General features: G+C 43.3%; 1 protein-coding gene across 4 annotated transcripts in view; it reads right to left on the bottom strand.

Annotated features, from left to right (window-relative positions):
• Positions 1-12,216, bottom strand: part of PPP1R3B (protein phosphatase 1 regulatory subunit 3B) — a 22,796-nt gene extending 10,580 nt beyond the window's left edge. Inside the window, exons 1-3 of one of the 4 annotated variants that reach the window (XR_003094533.1) lie at positions 12,088-12,216; positions 5,801-7,044; positions 3,060-4,096 (exon numbers count right to left, since the gene is read on the bottom strand). Coding sequence is in view for 2 of the 4 variants with exons in the window: in XM_025206573.1 (XP_025062358.1) it covers positions 6,153-7,044; positions 12,088-12,101 (906 nt within the window). In the remaining 2 variants the exon portion in view is untranslated. Of the gene's footprint in view, positions 1-3,059; positions 7,045-9,048; positions 9,175-12,087 lie in introns of those variants that run through there. The other 3 variants (XR_003094534.1, XM_025206573.1, XM_025206574.1) reach the window with 3 other exon arrangements.
• Positions 12,217-15,463: the final 3,247 nt, after the last annotated feature.

Raw genomic sequence — 15,463 nt, 5'->3', positions numbered from 1 at the left:
CCCTACACAAAGCATCCTCCCAACAGTCTCCTCTTGTACAGGGCACTGCCTCTGGTTGCTCCCTACTCATCCCTTCACACAGTTGTCTTGAACAATAGAAATGTAACCTCAAATTACTTATTCTGCCTCCAATATCAAGCAGAAACCTACAGCTCTTTTAATGCCCACCTTTGGAAAAGTGACCCACCCCTAAAACCATAAGAACTCTTAGGCACATTTCTGCAGAAGTAGCTCTAGTTACGCACATGACAAGGCATTCTTCTCTAAACTAATTAGGAGTGAATTATTTTGGCCTGTGCATACACACACATCCTGGCTGTCCTTCATTGCCTCTGAACTAGAGATAGAAGACTGGCTGGAGTGCACTCATGCTCCTGAGAAGCTTCTCAGGGGCCTGGTTGGTAGGACTTGCTCACAGGCTTAGGGATAAACTCATCACCAGATTTAGGGGCAGGAAGGAATTGCCTTCTAGGGCAAATTGGCAGGAATGTTGTCGTTTTTTGCCCTCCCCTGTAGCATGGGACATGGCAGTATTTTTTAGATCAAGGCATTTGTGGCCTCATGGTTTTCCCCCCATTTTTCCTGAAGATACATCACAGTTTCTTTTGATTACTGCTCTCTGCACTAGAGTTGCTAGGTCTGTCATGGGGTGCCTTGTGCCGGAAATAGGCCAGAACAGATGTTCTCATGGACACACATGAATGCTTGCAATAGCCAGGGACAGCATTGGCTCATGTTGTTCCTTCCAGTTCTACATTTGTAACCTTTAGGCACCTTAGAGACAGCAATGTAGACAGCCCCATTAGTGCAGGAGACAATAATCAAGTATTTAAGGCTTAGTCTTTGAAAGTGGTTTCACCTGTTGGTAAGAGCTATGTTTTTACAAAATTGACATATGGATGCAAACATTTACATATTAACTCTACTTATTTCCTGTCACATTATTATTGCAGGTGAACTTACAAGGCAGGTCAGTCTTCTCTACAGCTTCAGAGTTTGAAAAAGTTAGATCACTGGGCTACAAAGGATCATTTCTAGCAATTTACCAAGTTTTTATAATTGACTGACAGTTCCTGCTTACTTATTTCACTGAAAGAGTTTTGTCAAAGCAATCCCCTCTTGAAAAGGTCTCTGCTTGTTCTAACCACACATTAAGTGGGTTTAGATATTTACCACCCATATTTAAATTAGTCTCAAATTATGCTAGAAATAGCCACATTGTAAACTGCAATATTTTGTTTCTATGCAAAGACAAGCTGTTTGCTGGCTCAAAAGACACTGCATTCAATCTCATTGTGAAACTGGTCCCATTTTTCAAACCAAACCAGATTGGAAAATGCCTACCTAGAATAAGGAGCTCAAATTTTATGAACTGTAAGGATTATAAACAGGATGTCATTGGTATTCTTACCCACAAGCAAACAGCAGAGCTGCCAATTGCCATTAGAGCCAATATTTTTTACCTTGCAATCTCATGGTGTAAAATCTCCAAGATCAGGGCTCTATATATGGTTTCATGTTATAAGTCATCTTCAACAGTTTATAAAGCAAAGACCCTTTCTGACTGGAGACCTTACATCAGTACCTGTACACGTCAGGGAAATAGCCTTAACCTCCCCCCCACAAAAAAACAAAACAGAAAAAACCCACGTCAGTACAAACTGTGGATTTTCAAACAAGCTTCAACTGAAACTAATAAAAATAATTGTTACAGCAAAAAAACTGAAGGTATAGGGTACATAGTGATGCCTATCATTTCACTCGAAATTGTGTTATCTCCTGTGGTTGTAACCCTGAAAACACCCACTCAACAGTGCTCTCACTTCAGAGAATGGAGTGCTAGATCAGTGAGGGCCAACCTTTTTGGCAAGTGTGCCACAAATTAAGCCAAGTCTCCCCAAATGCCATCCCAATCCCCTTCTTCGTTTCAATATGCTGCTTTTCTTTGTTCCCTATTCTATGCTCCCTGCCCAATCTACCACTCTTTCTGCCCTGTACACAGTCCGATTTTCTGTTCTGCCTTCTGCTGCAGTGCTGTCTGTCCCTTCCCCAATCACTATGCACCCTATACCACTCATGGCACTCATGCCATAGGCTGGCCACCCCTGTGCTAGAGAGAGGAAAAGCAAAGACAGACCCCAAGTAACAGTAGCCAACAGACTAGGTCTCAACTCTGAAATCAGCTGATGTTTGTTATCTGCTCTTGTTACTTTCATTTCCTGGCACAAAACAGGCCACCTGGGTCATCAAATGCAGGGATCTGCTGTGGCAAGTAAATTGCATCATGCCATTTACTCCATTTGAGCTGTCAACATTGATGAACAATTTACACCAAAGAAATAGTCCAGAAAACCAGCATTCACTTGGGGATCATTTATGTCCATTCTCTAGGAAGGAGAGCCCTCACTGTGACCGAGATGAACACATTTATGAGCAAGAGTTGAAAAACCTGAAATGCTTGTTCCTTCCTAGCTATACTATGCCCAGTGTCACTTAGAAAAAAGTGCATATGGTGCAAGCAGACACTGTCACTTTGCAAGATAAACATCATAGACTTCCTTCTATGAAAGGCCACATGCAGTTTTATTGTAACTGCAAAAAAAAAAAAAAAAAAAAAAAAAAAAATTATATATATATAAAATAATAGTCAAAGAGTAATTGATTGCTATTTGTTTAGAATCCTCTGGATGGTGAAACTCAGAATGGAAAAAGTAGTGAAGTTTTCAAAGCTAAAGAATCAATCAATCCATCCTTTGAGCAACAAATAGTTTCTCAGAATAGCTGGTGGACTTACACTGTACAGGTCTGTCTTCTTGCTGGACTACACTAACTCAACTGGCTGTATTCATTAAAAAAAAAAAGTCCTCAGAGTGACACTCCCAGAAGTGTAAAATGTGATAACCAAATCAGTGAGAAGGCAATTCCATCCCATTTTAAGCCAGAGTCAGTGACTAATTTGTATTGCCCTCTGTCCAAAAGTTTACAGCCTATTTGTCAAGTATCCCATTACTATGGCAATTGATGGAGATATCCTAACAAACAAAGAGCCAACTTGCCACTTTTTTTATTCAACCTTTATTTTCACATTCAGATAAAAACAAACCATTCTTTTAAAAAGATAGCTAGTCCACTATTTTGTGATTGTATATAAAGTGCATTTTACCTTGAACGTCGTGTACAAAAATATTTAAAAAAAAAAAAAAAAAAACAAACATGCAAAATCATCACAAGGCACTTCCAGACATAGAAAGAGGACAGCAGTCCCTCAATTCTACATTCACATTGGCAAAAGGAAAGGATCAAGGATTGGAGCAGGGGGGAGGCAGGGAAGGGAAACAGGGCAGGACCCAAGATATTACCTTAAAAATAAAAATAAAAATAAAAGACCACCACTGGTCAGAGTCAGTTCCCAGCACAACGTTAAGATTTGTATGGCATTAACAATCACAGCTTTATGCATTTTGTGCACAACAGTATACACTGGTTCCATTTCTTTGGAACTACAAACTCCTCAATGATGCCAGTACAGAGGAATAAAAGCACATCACTATCCATGGCACTAGAGACTCATAAGACCACTGCATTTTAGGGTTTGACTGAACTGTTATTTCTAGGTAGTATTAGAACACAACTCCATTGAGCTTTTCAGCTTATTATCTAAAATGCTCTAACACCACACTTCTAAATTCTAGGCAAGGTAAACCCTTTAATTATTGTGCCCAGCTTCTGCAGTCTAAACATAGTTTTAAGTTAGGCTTGGTGAAGGTCTTTACAAAAGACAACTTTATGAAGGACTTTATTTAACCTCTCAAAAAATTCATAAAAGCTTTTCCAAACTAGTGAATGAAGTCTGTTGAACTTTGGTTTTCATATATACACACACAGCTATTTTAATGCCTGAAGTTAGTGATTTGTAGCATAAAAATGCGGTCCAACCCCCCCCTTATTGATGCAAAGATAAAAAATGATGCTGTCTCCCTACAAGAGCTATCTGTTTTTTCATAACTATTTTATTAGAAGTTGGGTGCATCTTCTCCTCAGTTATGGTATGGCAGTTTAAAAGTACTTTGTACCATGGTATCCAAAAATTGAAGAGCTATTTGGAAAGAGAGAGAGAGAGAGAGAGGGAGAGAGAGAGAGAGAGAGAGAGAGAGAGAGATGAGATTTTCAATTGTGGAGAATAGCAAGAGACATCTGCTTTTCCACAAGCATGCCAACATTAGCATCACATATCTAAAGCTATGCACTAGCAAAGTTGAATGTCTTGAAATACCTTTAAACCTTATTTTATTTACTCAGTTTAAACATATAAATTAAGTTATTTGGTTTGACTAGCAGGTCAGCTGTTTAAATGATTGCAGTGAGTATTTTTGCCACATCTTGCTTGGCAGTATGGGATTAATTTTGCAATTTATTTCATCATTAAAAAAAAAAAAAAAGCCAAGGATCTCTCTCTCTAGCAACAAGATCTCTCTTTCAATAGTGGAAGAACGATGCCATCTTATGCCTTAGAGAGAACTATTGTTCATTCTTGGATTAGAGTCCATCCTTCTCTTATCCCGTTTTTGAAAAGTCCATTTCTTACCAAAATAGCATTGAAGGGAAATGTATGCACAAGATTAAAGTTGTGAAAGCTATTACAATTTTAATACAAGACACAGGTGTGACAACTAAGCATGGTCTTCTGTGTAAGTCTGCTCTTCTACCAAGTAAACCCATTTTAGTTTGAAAGCTGTGCACAAAAAGCTACACACCCCTTCTAGTGCAAGACCAGGGGGCACCACAGCTCTGGGCTTGAATTAAAAAGACTACCAAAACTTTTATTTTTTTCCTTCAGAGAGCTACAAGTAACCTTTCAGAAACCTATGTATTTCAAGCCAGAGCTGTGGTTACATTCAAGAAAGATGTTCTTAGCTAAGGCACTCACACCACAGGAGGAAGTTAGTTTTAGTAATGAATCATCTTAATAGACATGGCAGAAAGCAGTAGAGGTTTATCACATTAATCCACAGAGAAACCTGCAAATATTCACATACTATGCATGAACCCGTTGGCACCAAGTTCTGGACAAGACTGAAAATTAATGTTCAGTCTTGTCCAGACTTTTTAGTGCCAGCAACAGGAGCTACTCCACTCCACATGCTTGATAAGGCAAATGGTCAATAGTAACATGTATTGATAACAGAATGGGGATCTTTTACCTCCTCTTATTTAAAAAGAAAAGAAAGGACTTTGGAATACTTGAGTCAAAGACTTAACCCTAGAGTGACAAGGTTACAGGACAGCTCTACCAGGAGGGGAAGGAAAACACAACCCACCTTCCACTTATTACACAAAGAAGTTTTTAATAAAACTCCTAGAGTAATTAGTGACCAATTGCACCAAGTCTCCATTTAGGAGAAAGATTTCTCTCTTAATGCAGCACAAAGCAAGGTTATTTTTCCCTTTTAGTCACAGTTACATTATAATTTCTAAAATGTCCATCTAAGGCTAAAAGAATCCAGCCAAAGGAACAAGGGGGGGGGGGGGGGGAAAGAGAGGAGAGAGAAGGTCACTTGTGTCTTCCCTTTGCTGCAAGCTAGTTTGTCTTTACTGTTTCCTGTCAAGCACAAATTGCCTTTGTAAGATGAAAGCTGTAGCAAAGCCAAGTTGCACAGTGCTACAGAAATATTAGAGCATAGTTTAAAAACAGTAACCCCCCTCTCAAAAAACCAAACAAACCCCAACCCTGCTGATATAAATTAAGCTTGTAATAACACTAGAGTGCAACACAGTAACCAAACCTTACTACTGTACATACCTAAGCAAACAATGCAAACACTGCAGTGTTTGGCTGGAGGAGACTAGCAGCATTATACAGACCAGGATTAGCAGCATTGGAGAAACACTCAACAAGATCTCCCATTCTGTTGGGCTTTGAGAGCCAAGTATTTAGCTGAGGGGTGGAGAAAGGGGGAAGACACTTGTTTAGATGGCATTAAACCCAACTGTGATCACTGACTTCCAGTCATCTTGGTTTACCACAACAAGGTTTGCAGAGCCATGTCAAGTGTCATTTCTTCAGCTCACTTGCAAACATCAGCATGTTCAAGCCATCTCCCAAGCTCACAGCCAGGACAGCAAGGGTTAGTGAATTGGGACTTTTACCTACATTAATAATAAGGCCCTAACTTTTCATAACCTGAATAGCTAGGCCATTCAGGGAACAGGCCATAGGAACACCTAGGACTCCCAAATTGGTCAAAGGCACTTGCAAAGTCAGAGTCATCCTGAGGCTGCAGCACTTCCCGAGCAGATTTCAGTTCAGACTGGACGATCCTGTAATTCATGCCTCTGTTGCTGTCCCAGTAGACCTTCCCATTACACTTGTAAAAGATGGCGAACTCCATTCTTTCATGGGACTGAATTCTGTCTGGCAAGCTGATATCAAAGGAAAATGTGTCCCTGTCTGAACTTTCATAAGTGTCCTTGACATATTGGCATGGATAGTCTGTGTGGCTTTTCCAGGTGTCAAATGTCATCCTTATCATCACAGTCTTCTCAAAAGCAAGATTTTTCACCTTCACTGTGCCCACAATAGACTTATCTTTTAACATACAGTTTTCAAGGCAGACAGAATCTGCCTGGAGACGATTCCTGAAGTCCAGGTAGTCTGCAGCAGGCTGCACAAAATCTAAGACAAAGGTGTCTCTCTCTACGGTTGTCAGACCCACAATATTGTCTATTAGCTCTGTGATGTTGAATGGGATATCCAATGTGTCATCAAATTCGGAGAACACTTTCACTACCGTCAGGGACAAGCCTCTGCTGTCAGCAAATGACACTCTCTTTTTCATCTTGTTTCCCTGCAGAACAGCAGTTGCCTCTCCAGGTTTGTTTAGTTCAGTCTTGCTGTTCAACTGAAGGCAGGGACGCAATGGCTTGTTTAGCTTTGGGGCTATTTTATAGGAGTACTTCTCTCTTCTCAAGGGGGAGGAGCACAGATAGAGCTGCATGGCTACGTCCACCGCCATTCTTGGCTGATGAGGAAAGTAGTCCAATACTCTGAAAGAAGGAGGGGGGAAACCATCAGTTTTTATTAATTAAAATATTACCTCAAAAGGAAAATGAGCTGGTAATAAAAACAAGACCAAACACTCTATAGATCCAATACAGGACATAGTAATTTCAATTTCTGATAGTCAGTTGCAGCACAAGTTTTCCAGATCTTCCTGCACTTCCCCATGCTTTTGATCTCATCAGTGAGAAGAGCCAGGTTTTTCTATGCTACTGATTTCCATCTTTTTTCACTGCAGACTCCATAACACTTGCTAAGCAAGGGGCAAGAATGAAAAGGTTGCTCTGGACCTGTGATCAATTAAAACATTTAGAAGTTTACCAGCCCTGGACATTTGTTCTACTTTTCACAGCCAGTCACTTTTTAAAAAAAAGCGAGGTACATTGAACTTAAAGAGTATTGATTGCTGCTTTACTTTCTCCTTTGCAGAACATAGTGCAGCAAAATCACTAATCATTAGAAGTGAATGTAAATTTCAGCATTTTTACTTATTTATTTATACAAACTTAATACACGGGTTACTACTTCTACTGTAGTCAATTGCTTCCTTCCTCCCCGCCTCCTACAAACCAAGCAGGCAGTCACAAGTTCCTTTAAACTGAAACAGGAACTGGTCATTTCATCAGAAGTCACGCATGTATGGGAGTGTAGTTTTTATATTAACAAAAAGCAATCATCAACCCTACCCTTTACAATAACTTGACAATTGCAAACACTACTGGGAATTTTTTTTTTTTTTGGGGGGGGGGGGGGGGGGGGGAGGAAAGGGGAAAAGAAAAAGAAATCCGATATCCACCTCACATTTGTTATCAGTTTACTCCAATATGCTTCCTGCCTTCTATTTTTCTGGCACAACTTTCAGTAGTACATTTTCAAAACAAGAGTTGGAGAATAATGCTGAACAAAACATTCACTGGTTGTAGTTCTAGGTCTCACTTCCCTAATGACTCTGGACAGAAATACTGGTAAATGGGAATGAAATTCAAAAGTCTGATACTGTATCCCCAGAGGCTACCAAGACCATAAATACATATGGCTTAGAACTGCAAAAACATTTTCCCTGTTCTTTACAGTATTACTGTATGGCCATGATCTAGGGCAATATTAGCCCTTAAAATAGTCATTAGCTTTTCACAAAGTGTCATTTTTAGCACCAATCCAGAAAAGACTACAGAAAGTACTCTCACATCAGCACAGAAGTCACACCTCCTGTAAACACCAGACTTTACAGAAGAGCATATGCATATGTCCCTCTGAGCTGCACTTTGGTTCCATTTAGAGCCAAAGGGGACTTTGTCAAGCTAAGATCTCTTTAACAGGAGATGACACCATCACCCTGTGTCACATTTTCCTGCAGCCTCTCTGTGTCACATCTTCTTGCTTCCCATGTACTTCCTATTACATGGCCCAGGTTCCTACTGGCTGAACTATGGACCCCAAATCAACACCACCTATCCAGAGCTGGGGTAGCCTAGGATGGCGGGAGGTTTGTTCTCAGAACGTGCATGTAACATTATTCCAGTTAGTGGTGTCTCCCACACTTAGTACAGGGCATTTCGTGGGATAGCCACAACTTGTATACTCTTCTCTGATTCTCTCTCATAATGATAGCAGGAGCTCAGAAGCAGTCTTCAGCAATTACTATAACACTGCACTGTTCCCAATTGGTAGGTTCTTGCCCAAGATAACTTGATTTCCTCACCCAAGCCAAAAAGAATGCAAACCAAGAAGAATACAAATGCAAGCCAAGAAGAATACAAACCAATAGCAAAACAAGTTATAGTTAACATGGAATTTAAAACCAAGGTTCTTCCCTTAAAAATAAATAAATAAATTAAAAAAAAAAATCCTTCATTGAATCTTCTTCTGATCAACCCAAGTTGATATCTATGGGTTAATCATTAAGAGTCAGGTTTGTATTCTGAAATACTAGCAGAACTACAGAAAAATACTTCTTTCAGCAGATGCATTGAACAAGAATTTCTAGTTACCTGGAGTGTGGCCAGGCCTACATACCGAAGTGCGCTGCAGCAGCTAGCTCCTATCTGTCCTCAATGCAGCCTGAGCTTTGCAAGAACTGCAAGAGTTTCAGGCTGCCAGAGCCACCTGGTCTCCACCCCTCTGCTCCACTGTGTATGTTTTAGCCAAGCCTCTATGCACACACACACAGTTATTATTATTCTGTAGGTCATTTCCTCCTGCTAACCAATACTGCCTCAAATATTCACAATCCCTGTTATCTACAGCAGCCCCATCCACATTACAGGGTCCTGCCGTATCACAGTGAAGCCTCCCTACCATTTAAGCACTTCCCAGGAACTGGAGCAAAGTTCCTGGTGATAATTCTCAATTAGTCAGTTAATATATGAATACCTTCTGTATTAAATATTAGAAGAAAGCCACAGCTGAACACCCTCAAAACATAATTTTATAAAGTTAGAATCAAAAGTCTAAGTTCAGGCAACATCTTATATTAATCACTAAAGACAAGCCACTGAGCCTATAAAATGCACTGCTATTTTCAACTAACATTTTATAAATCTGGATGGGACTTCTTGCTCTGGATTGAACTGGAGACACTGGCTATAAAAGTTCCAAGATGATCAGATAGGGCTCTGCTGCACCACCTCTGAACCAACTTAAATGGAAAACTTCTGCCTCCCTTATAGGTCATGGACTCAAGGAACTCATTAATGCTCGTCATCAAATTTAAATACAAAGGGGTTTAAAAATCTGTGAAGTGAAAGTTGTTATATAGGCCTCTTTCCAATGAATCAGTTTTGAAAGTAAAAATAGCATCCATTTACAGGAATGTGAAGATGGGCATTTAAAAACACTGGCAACTTGATGGCATCAATTTTCAAGTCTGAAGGTCTTCTGTCCAGTTTTCAATGCCTTTGCCCATCACAAATGTCAGAACTTTATTTGTTCATTAGTGCAGATCCAGAAGCAGTTTCTCACCTCATGCTTTCTGTCCTACTTGCTTGCAAAAGATTAATACGGCATCAAGAACTGACTAGCAACCTTTAAAGCACACTGTGGGTGGACCAGCTGAAGAAAGTTTTGGAAATACATTACAGGTTGCATGGTAGATGGTTATGGCTAAAAAGCATGAACAACCTTAGCTATTTTGGGTCCTGACTTGAAAGAAGGAACAATTAGTTTCACTTTCAGAAATTATTTTGATACCGCTTGGTAATTTAGCTGTCATTTCAGGCATTCTTCAGGCCTGCTAGCCTCCTCACAAATCCTCCTTCCAACCCTCTCAGCTCGTCTTAGGCCTCTCCCGGACAGCTGGAATCAGACAGTAATAAAACTATTCAACACCCTCAGGATCTCTGGAGGTGGGCTAACTATAGAGCCCAGTACAAACTGCGCTGGTGGCTACTGGTCCTCTGCAACACAAATTAAGGCGACAATTTTTTTTAAACAATTCCAACCCATAAACAATTCCAACAGTGCAGAATGTGGCCCTCCTCAAGGAAGACTCATCCATAACATGGGCACTGTGATCATGTCTGCCTGCAATACCACAAGGCAGCTGCTTTCTGGATGCAACTTGCAGTTGCTTGAGAATTAGCCTATCTGCCAGGAGTGAAGCTTGGAGATAGCACTAGGTGTCATCAGTAAGAGTCCCATACAGAAGGGTGATTGCCAGTCTTCTCCCCAGGCATGCCTGGTGAAACACCACAAACCACTAAAGAACGCAGAAACAGCAATGAACCTTGCAGGACCCAGAAGTGGCAAACCATTCTTTTACACAGCAAATAATAAGCAGACTTCCCAATCTCTCTCTCTATCAAACAAGTTGACAAGGACAGAAGGGAAGAGGTAAAACTCTGAAACTCGGTTAACCACCACATGCGTTTGCAATCCAGGAGAACAATCAAGCTAGTGCAGTTTCAGCCTCTCAGAAGGAGTTCCCAACAGCATGAATCCCTTAAACAAAAACCACCACCCACCCCAGAAAAAGCTACAGGAAAAGGCAACACCTTTCATTCACATAAAGAACTGCTTGGCAAGTCAGATGGACAACAAGCTCACCCTAGTTATACAGCTTGCTCTGGACTCAAGAGCAAGACAGAATAATTTGTGGAATTTAGGCGACTGGTTACTTGCTCTTAAAAAAGCAGTTGCAGGATATTCGCCATTGCAAAGATGAATTAATTTGGCAGAACAAAGTGCTTATCAATAGAGACTGCAGTCACTGGGACCTAGGGCTGCCCTGCAGCTTTTAAGCACTGGAATAAAAACCCCTAGGCAGATGTGGATCTGGATGCTATGTGAATTGTCTTCTCCCTTTTTCTACAGTTTAAGAAAAAAAACTGGCATGCACTCAAGCTGCAGTACCAATTTTTGGCAAGTTCCTTGTGGTCTGCATTGCAGATATGCCCCACAGAGCCCATGTATTTAAGGCCAAGCAAGTATTCCCATTTCAGGGATTAACCTCTCAGCCATTTCACATGGAGCGGAGCTAGAATTTAGCGGGGAGAGCACTGACATGTTTTGCTGACATTTCAGACCCCGTGTACTTATATGGGCACTCCAGTCAAGACAGCTCCTTCTGAAATCATCCCAAGCAAAGCGCTGCTGTACCCCAACCCTGGCCCATTTTCCCCCCTTTAAATTGTAAGCCTGGCTGCTTTGAACTGCTGCAAGGGCAGGAGGGTCAGGAGTCTAGGGACTTCTGTGGGAGTCTCTCTCCTTGAGGGAAGCCCTGCAGGGCACTGCCAGAGCCTCAACCTGGGAGCCAGGAGGGAGTCTATTCCTGCATTTCCCCCTCATTTGCACATACACTTGGAAAAAGTTTTTGCAGACGGGGCTACACAGAGTGAGGACACCCATCCACTCCCTTGAGACCTCCGAGACCGGGATGTAGCCCAAGGGGCGCAGGGGCAGCCATCTCCTCCCACCCCACAAAGCAGGCTGCTCCCTCCCGGCCCCCAGCCTGGGACAAAGGTGGATATCGCCGCCGCCCCCAGGGACCCCGCTGCCCCCCAGCTCCCGGGGGGCTCCGACCTCCCTCCTACCTGGTGCAATGCATGGGTCTAGCGGGGGCCTGGCGCAGCCCCTGACCCCCAGCGCGCTGAAGTGGCAGATGAGACCAGCCGCCCCGCTGCTCCCTACTTCTTAAGGGCGCCCGGGCGTTCCACCCATGGAACCACACCGCCGCCAATGGGCGCGCCCCGAGCCCGGCCGGCCGGCCAATGGCAGGCCGGCTTCCGCGTGAGCGCCCAGCAGCCCGGCACGTGGACACCAGCCTGGCTGCGCCCGGAAGGCGCAGGGACACACCCCCTACGCTGTGCGGCTCCCTCCTTCCCCTCCCAGGCTGGCGGGGTGAAGGGGGGCTGCTTCCCTCCTTCCCCCAGTCGAGGGGGCCCCTGCACCAGCCCCAGGAGAGGGAGCGAGCGAGCGAAGGCAAGATCCTCCCCCCGCTTCCCCAAAATGCAACGCCTTTGCTCCCTAGGCACGAGGTGGAAGCAACCCGCGGCTCCCCCACATTTGCGTGCGCAAAGCGAGGAGGAAGGCAAGGCTGCGGGGGGTAACTCCCTGCTTAGGCTTGCTTTAGAAAGCCTGCCTGCCTGCCTCTGTCCCAGCCACACAGCTGGTCCAATAAAAGACCCCCCAAGAAAAAGCTGGCGTGCACTCAAGAAGCCCCCTCGCCTGGCATCAGTCCTGGCCCCTCGCAGCTGCAGCATCTCCCCTGCTGCGCACGTGAGCGCGCGCGGGCCCTGCCCTGCCCTGCCCTGCCCTCCCCTCCCCTCTCCTCAGACAATGAAATAATTGCTTTTGCAAAAACCCAGTTGGGCTAATGAAAGACTTCAGCTCTGCCACCGACTCCTCTCCTCAGCCCGCACTTCCCCGCTCTCCCTTCCACTTCAAGAGCCTCAGTTGCCTTCCCACCCATTCACCCGTTTGCTTGTAACACCGTCACATACCCAAGTGTTCTTCCTCAGTCCTGCCTGCGCTAAGCTTCCCCCCACCACCAAAAAAAAAAAAAAATGAAGTTTCTAAAGACCTTGGTGCGTAGCAGCTTGACTTAAAAAAAAAAAAAAAAAAAAAAAAAAAAAAAAAAAGCATTACATTTGAGGCTGAGGACAGGAGCCTTTACTTTTACCGGGAAATCCTTGTCCTCACTCAACAAAAAGCTAACCTGAACTGAATTGAATGAGAGCTAACCTGAACTGAATGAGGGGGTTATAACCCGCCTGCTTGCGCCCATTCATACAATCAAGCATTTGAGGGTTGTTGGTTGTACAATCCAGCAGTTAAGGAACTTCCTCGCCAGCTACCCTGCACTGTCTTCTGTCAGTGTGGGTGTAGATAGCAGAGGCTAACCTTAGTTATGAGAGAGCAGAGTCTTGTGACTGAGCAGGCTTATACTAGACACATTTTTTTTTTCCAGCCTGAGTTGATTGATGGGTTTTTAATTCAAGGGAGCTAAAGCAGGAGTTGAGATGAGTATGGACCTTCCAGGGTAGGCAGGTTTGTGCTTGGTCTTGGCAAACAGCCTTGGCAATTTTATAAATTCATTTTTAAAAAAGCCTAGTATTTGGCTTGTTCTCACTGCTGAAAAAATGGGAGCGTAGCCAATACGCCGGAACTCTCTGTAGGCAAAACGCACAGCAAAGACAAGGCACCTTTGAGTGTTGCCCGGAGGTATATTCCCCACAGCTTTATACCTCCACTTGTGGCTGACTTTGTAAGTTAAATACATCTGTCACAGTGACTACAAACCCACTGCTGTGCTTTCACCCATGTACAAGAGGGAACTTGTCCCCTCCACAGTGCTGTGTTGCTGTATTGATAACTCGTTACAGTTTGCAGCGGTTGTTGATCCACTTATCACATAGCACTTCAGCAGTGGATTCAAAGGTAATTACAGAAGCTACAATGAAGCTAGAAAATCTTTAGCTCTATTTATTCACAGTTCCCATTTTGCAACAGGTGAATCAATAACCAAACTGAGTGAATTTTTAGCCTTGATGTTTTATGTACATTGTTTTAGTGCCAGCACAGCCAAGTCTAGATGAAGGTCTCCAGCCTTATTTTTTCTGAGCAGCCAGTGTTTTGTCTCCCTTGGCTTGCCTGCTGGCACCTGGGAGTATCCATCCTCTCCAGATGTGGTCTCTCTTTTGATATCCAAGTATACAATTCACATTCCTAGCAGTCCAGTGCACTGCATTGTCTTTGTGAAGTGGGTACACAAAATAGGCAGGAATTCTAAGACTTCATACATGGCTGAGAGGGGAAATGGAGGCAGCTCAATGTTTATATGGAGACATCCTTTGAAAGCCTAACAGGAGGTTTGCATCAGAACAGAGTCTGGCATGTGTGTTCCTCTGACTCAGACCTGATCTGCTTGCTTATGTGGAGCATGGCAACTCTATAATTCACCCCTACTTTCTGCAGCTATTTAGCCCTGCTGCATGATCAAATATCCCTGGGGCTTATGTGGCAGGACTGAGACCGGAAGCTGTAGCTACCTACCCCTAGCGCAGCTTGGTATGCATCAGAGCTGGAAAAGTGTTGCCTCATCTGCCTGTGTTCATCCAGCTCTAGCACAAGCTCCCCCTTCCTTGATAACTGCACATGATCTTTCTGCTATCTTACAGCTTACAACAAACAGCCAGAACTAAAGAGCTGCACCCTTTCTGCTGACATTTGCTTTTAATTAACTTGTGGGAGCACACACAGTCATTGTTAAGCCCTGGGCTGAGGAGGAGTAAGTTACAATATCATACAGTTAGTGGTTCTGTAAAGTAAAAGGGTAATCTCAGTGGAAATGATCTCTTGCTACAGCCCAGAAATCAACTGCTACATAAATTTTAAAGGAATCAAGAAAAACTAAAGCATATTTACTGTGCAGGAGTCTTCAACTACAGAAATGACAGGGTATGGAGGAATGACAGACAGCACACTAGCAGGTTATGGACTGGAGCAATCTTTAGAGGGGATGTGGACAGAACCACTCAGAGAGCAAGTCTGAGATCTGGAAGCCAGTTATAAACAATTATATAATACATTTGTGGACCTCTGGACCCCCCAAGGGGGTCACCATGGTCCAGCTGAGTACAGGGCACTTAGCAAGGCACAATCACAATGCTGTTTGAGCACTAGCCAATTTCATTTCAGAACCCAGAGAGAGTTTAACTCAGACAGATGAACATCCTTGCTTCTCCAGGGCATGTTATACCAACTGCCTGGGGAGCCGAAAGTAGGTCAAGTGCAGGGTGTCACCTCCCTAGGCCAGGTAGGCAATTTTCCTCCCAGTCCCTGACTACACACCCTATCTTTTCAAAGCCAGTTTTCCTGCTGAGACCCAAGCATCAGTCTCTTCCTCCCCAGCAGGGCAGGTGTGTTTCCTGACCTACAAAGCAACTGGCAAACCCTTTCCTACAGCCA

The sequence above is a fragment of the Alligator sinensis genome, unplaced genomic scaffold (genome assembly GCF_000455745.1).
Source record: "Alligator sinensis unplaced genomic scaffold, ASM45574v1 scaffold989_2, whole genome shotgun sequence".
NCBI classification, from domain to species: domain Eukaryota; kingdom Metazoa; phylum Chordata; order Crocodylia; family Alligatoridae; genus Alligator; species Alligator sinensis.
Note: the sequence above shows the minus strand (reverse complement) of the source record. Positions and strands in the feature narration are given on the sequence as shown.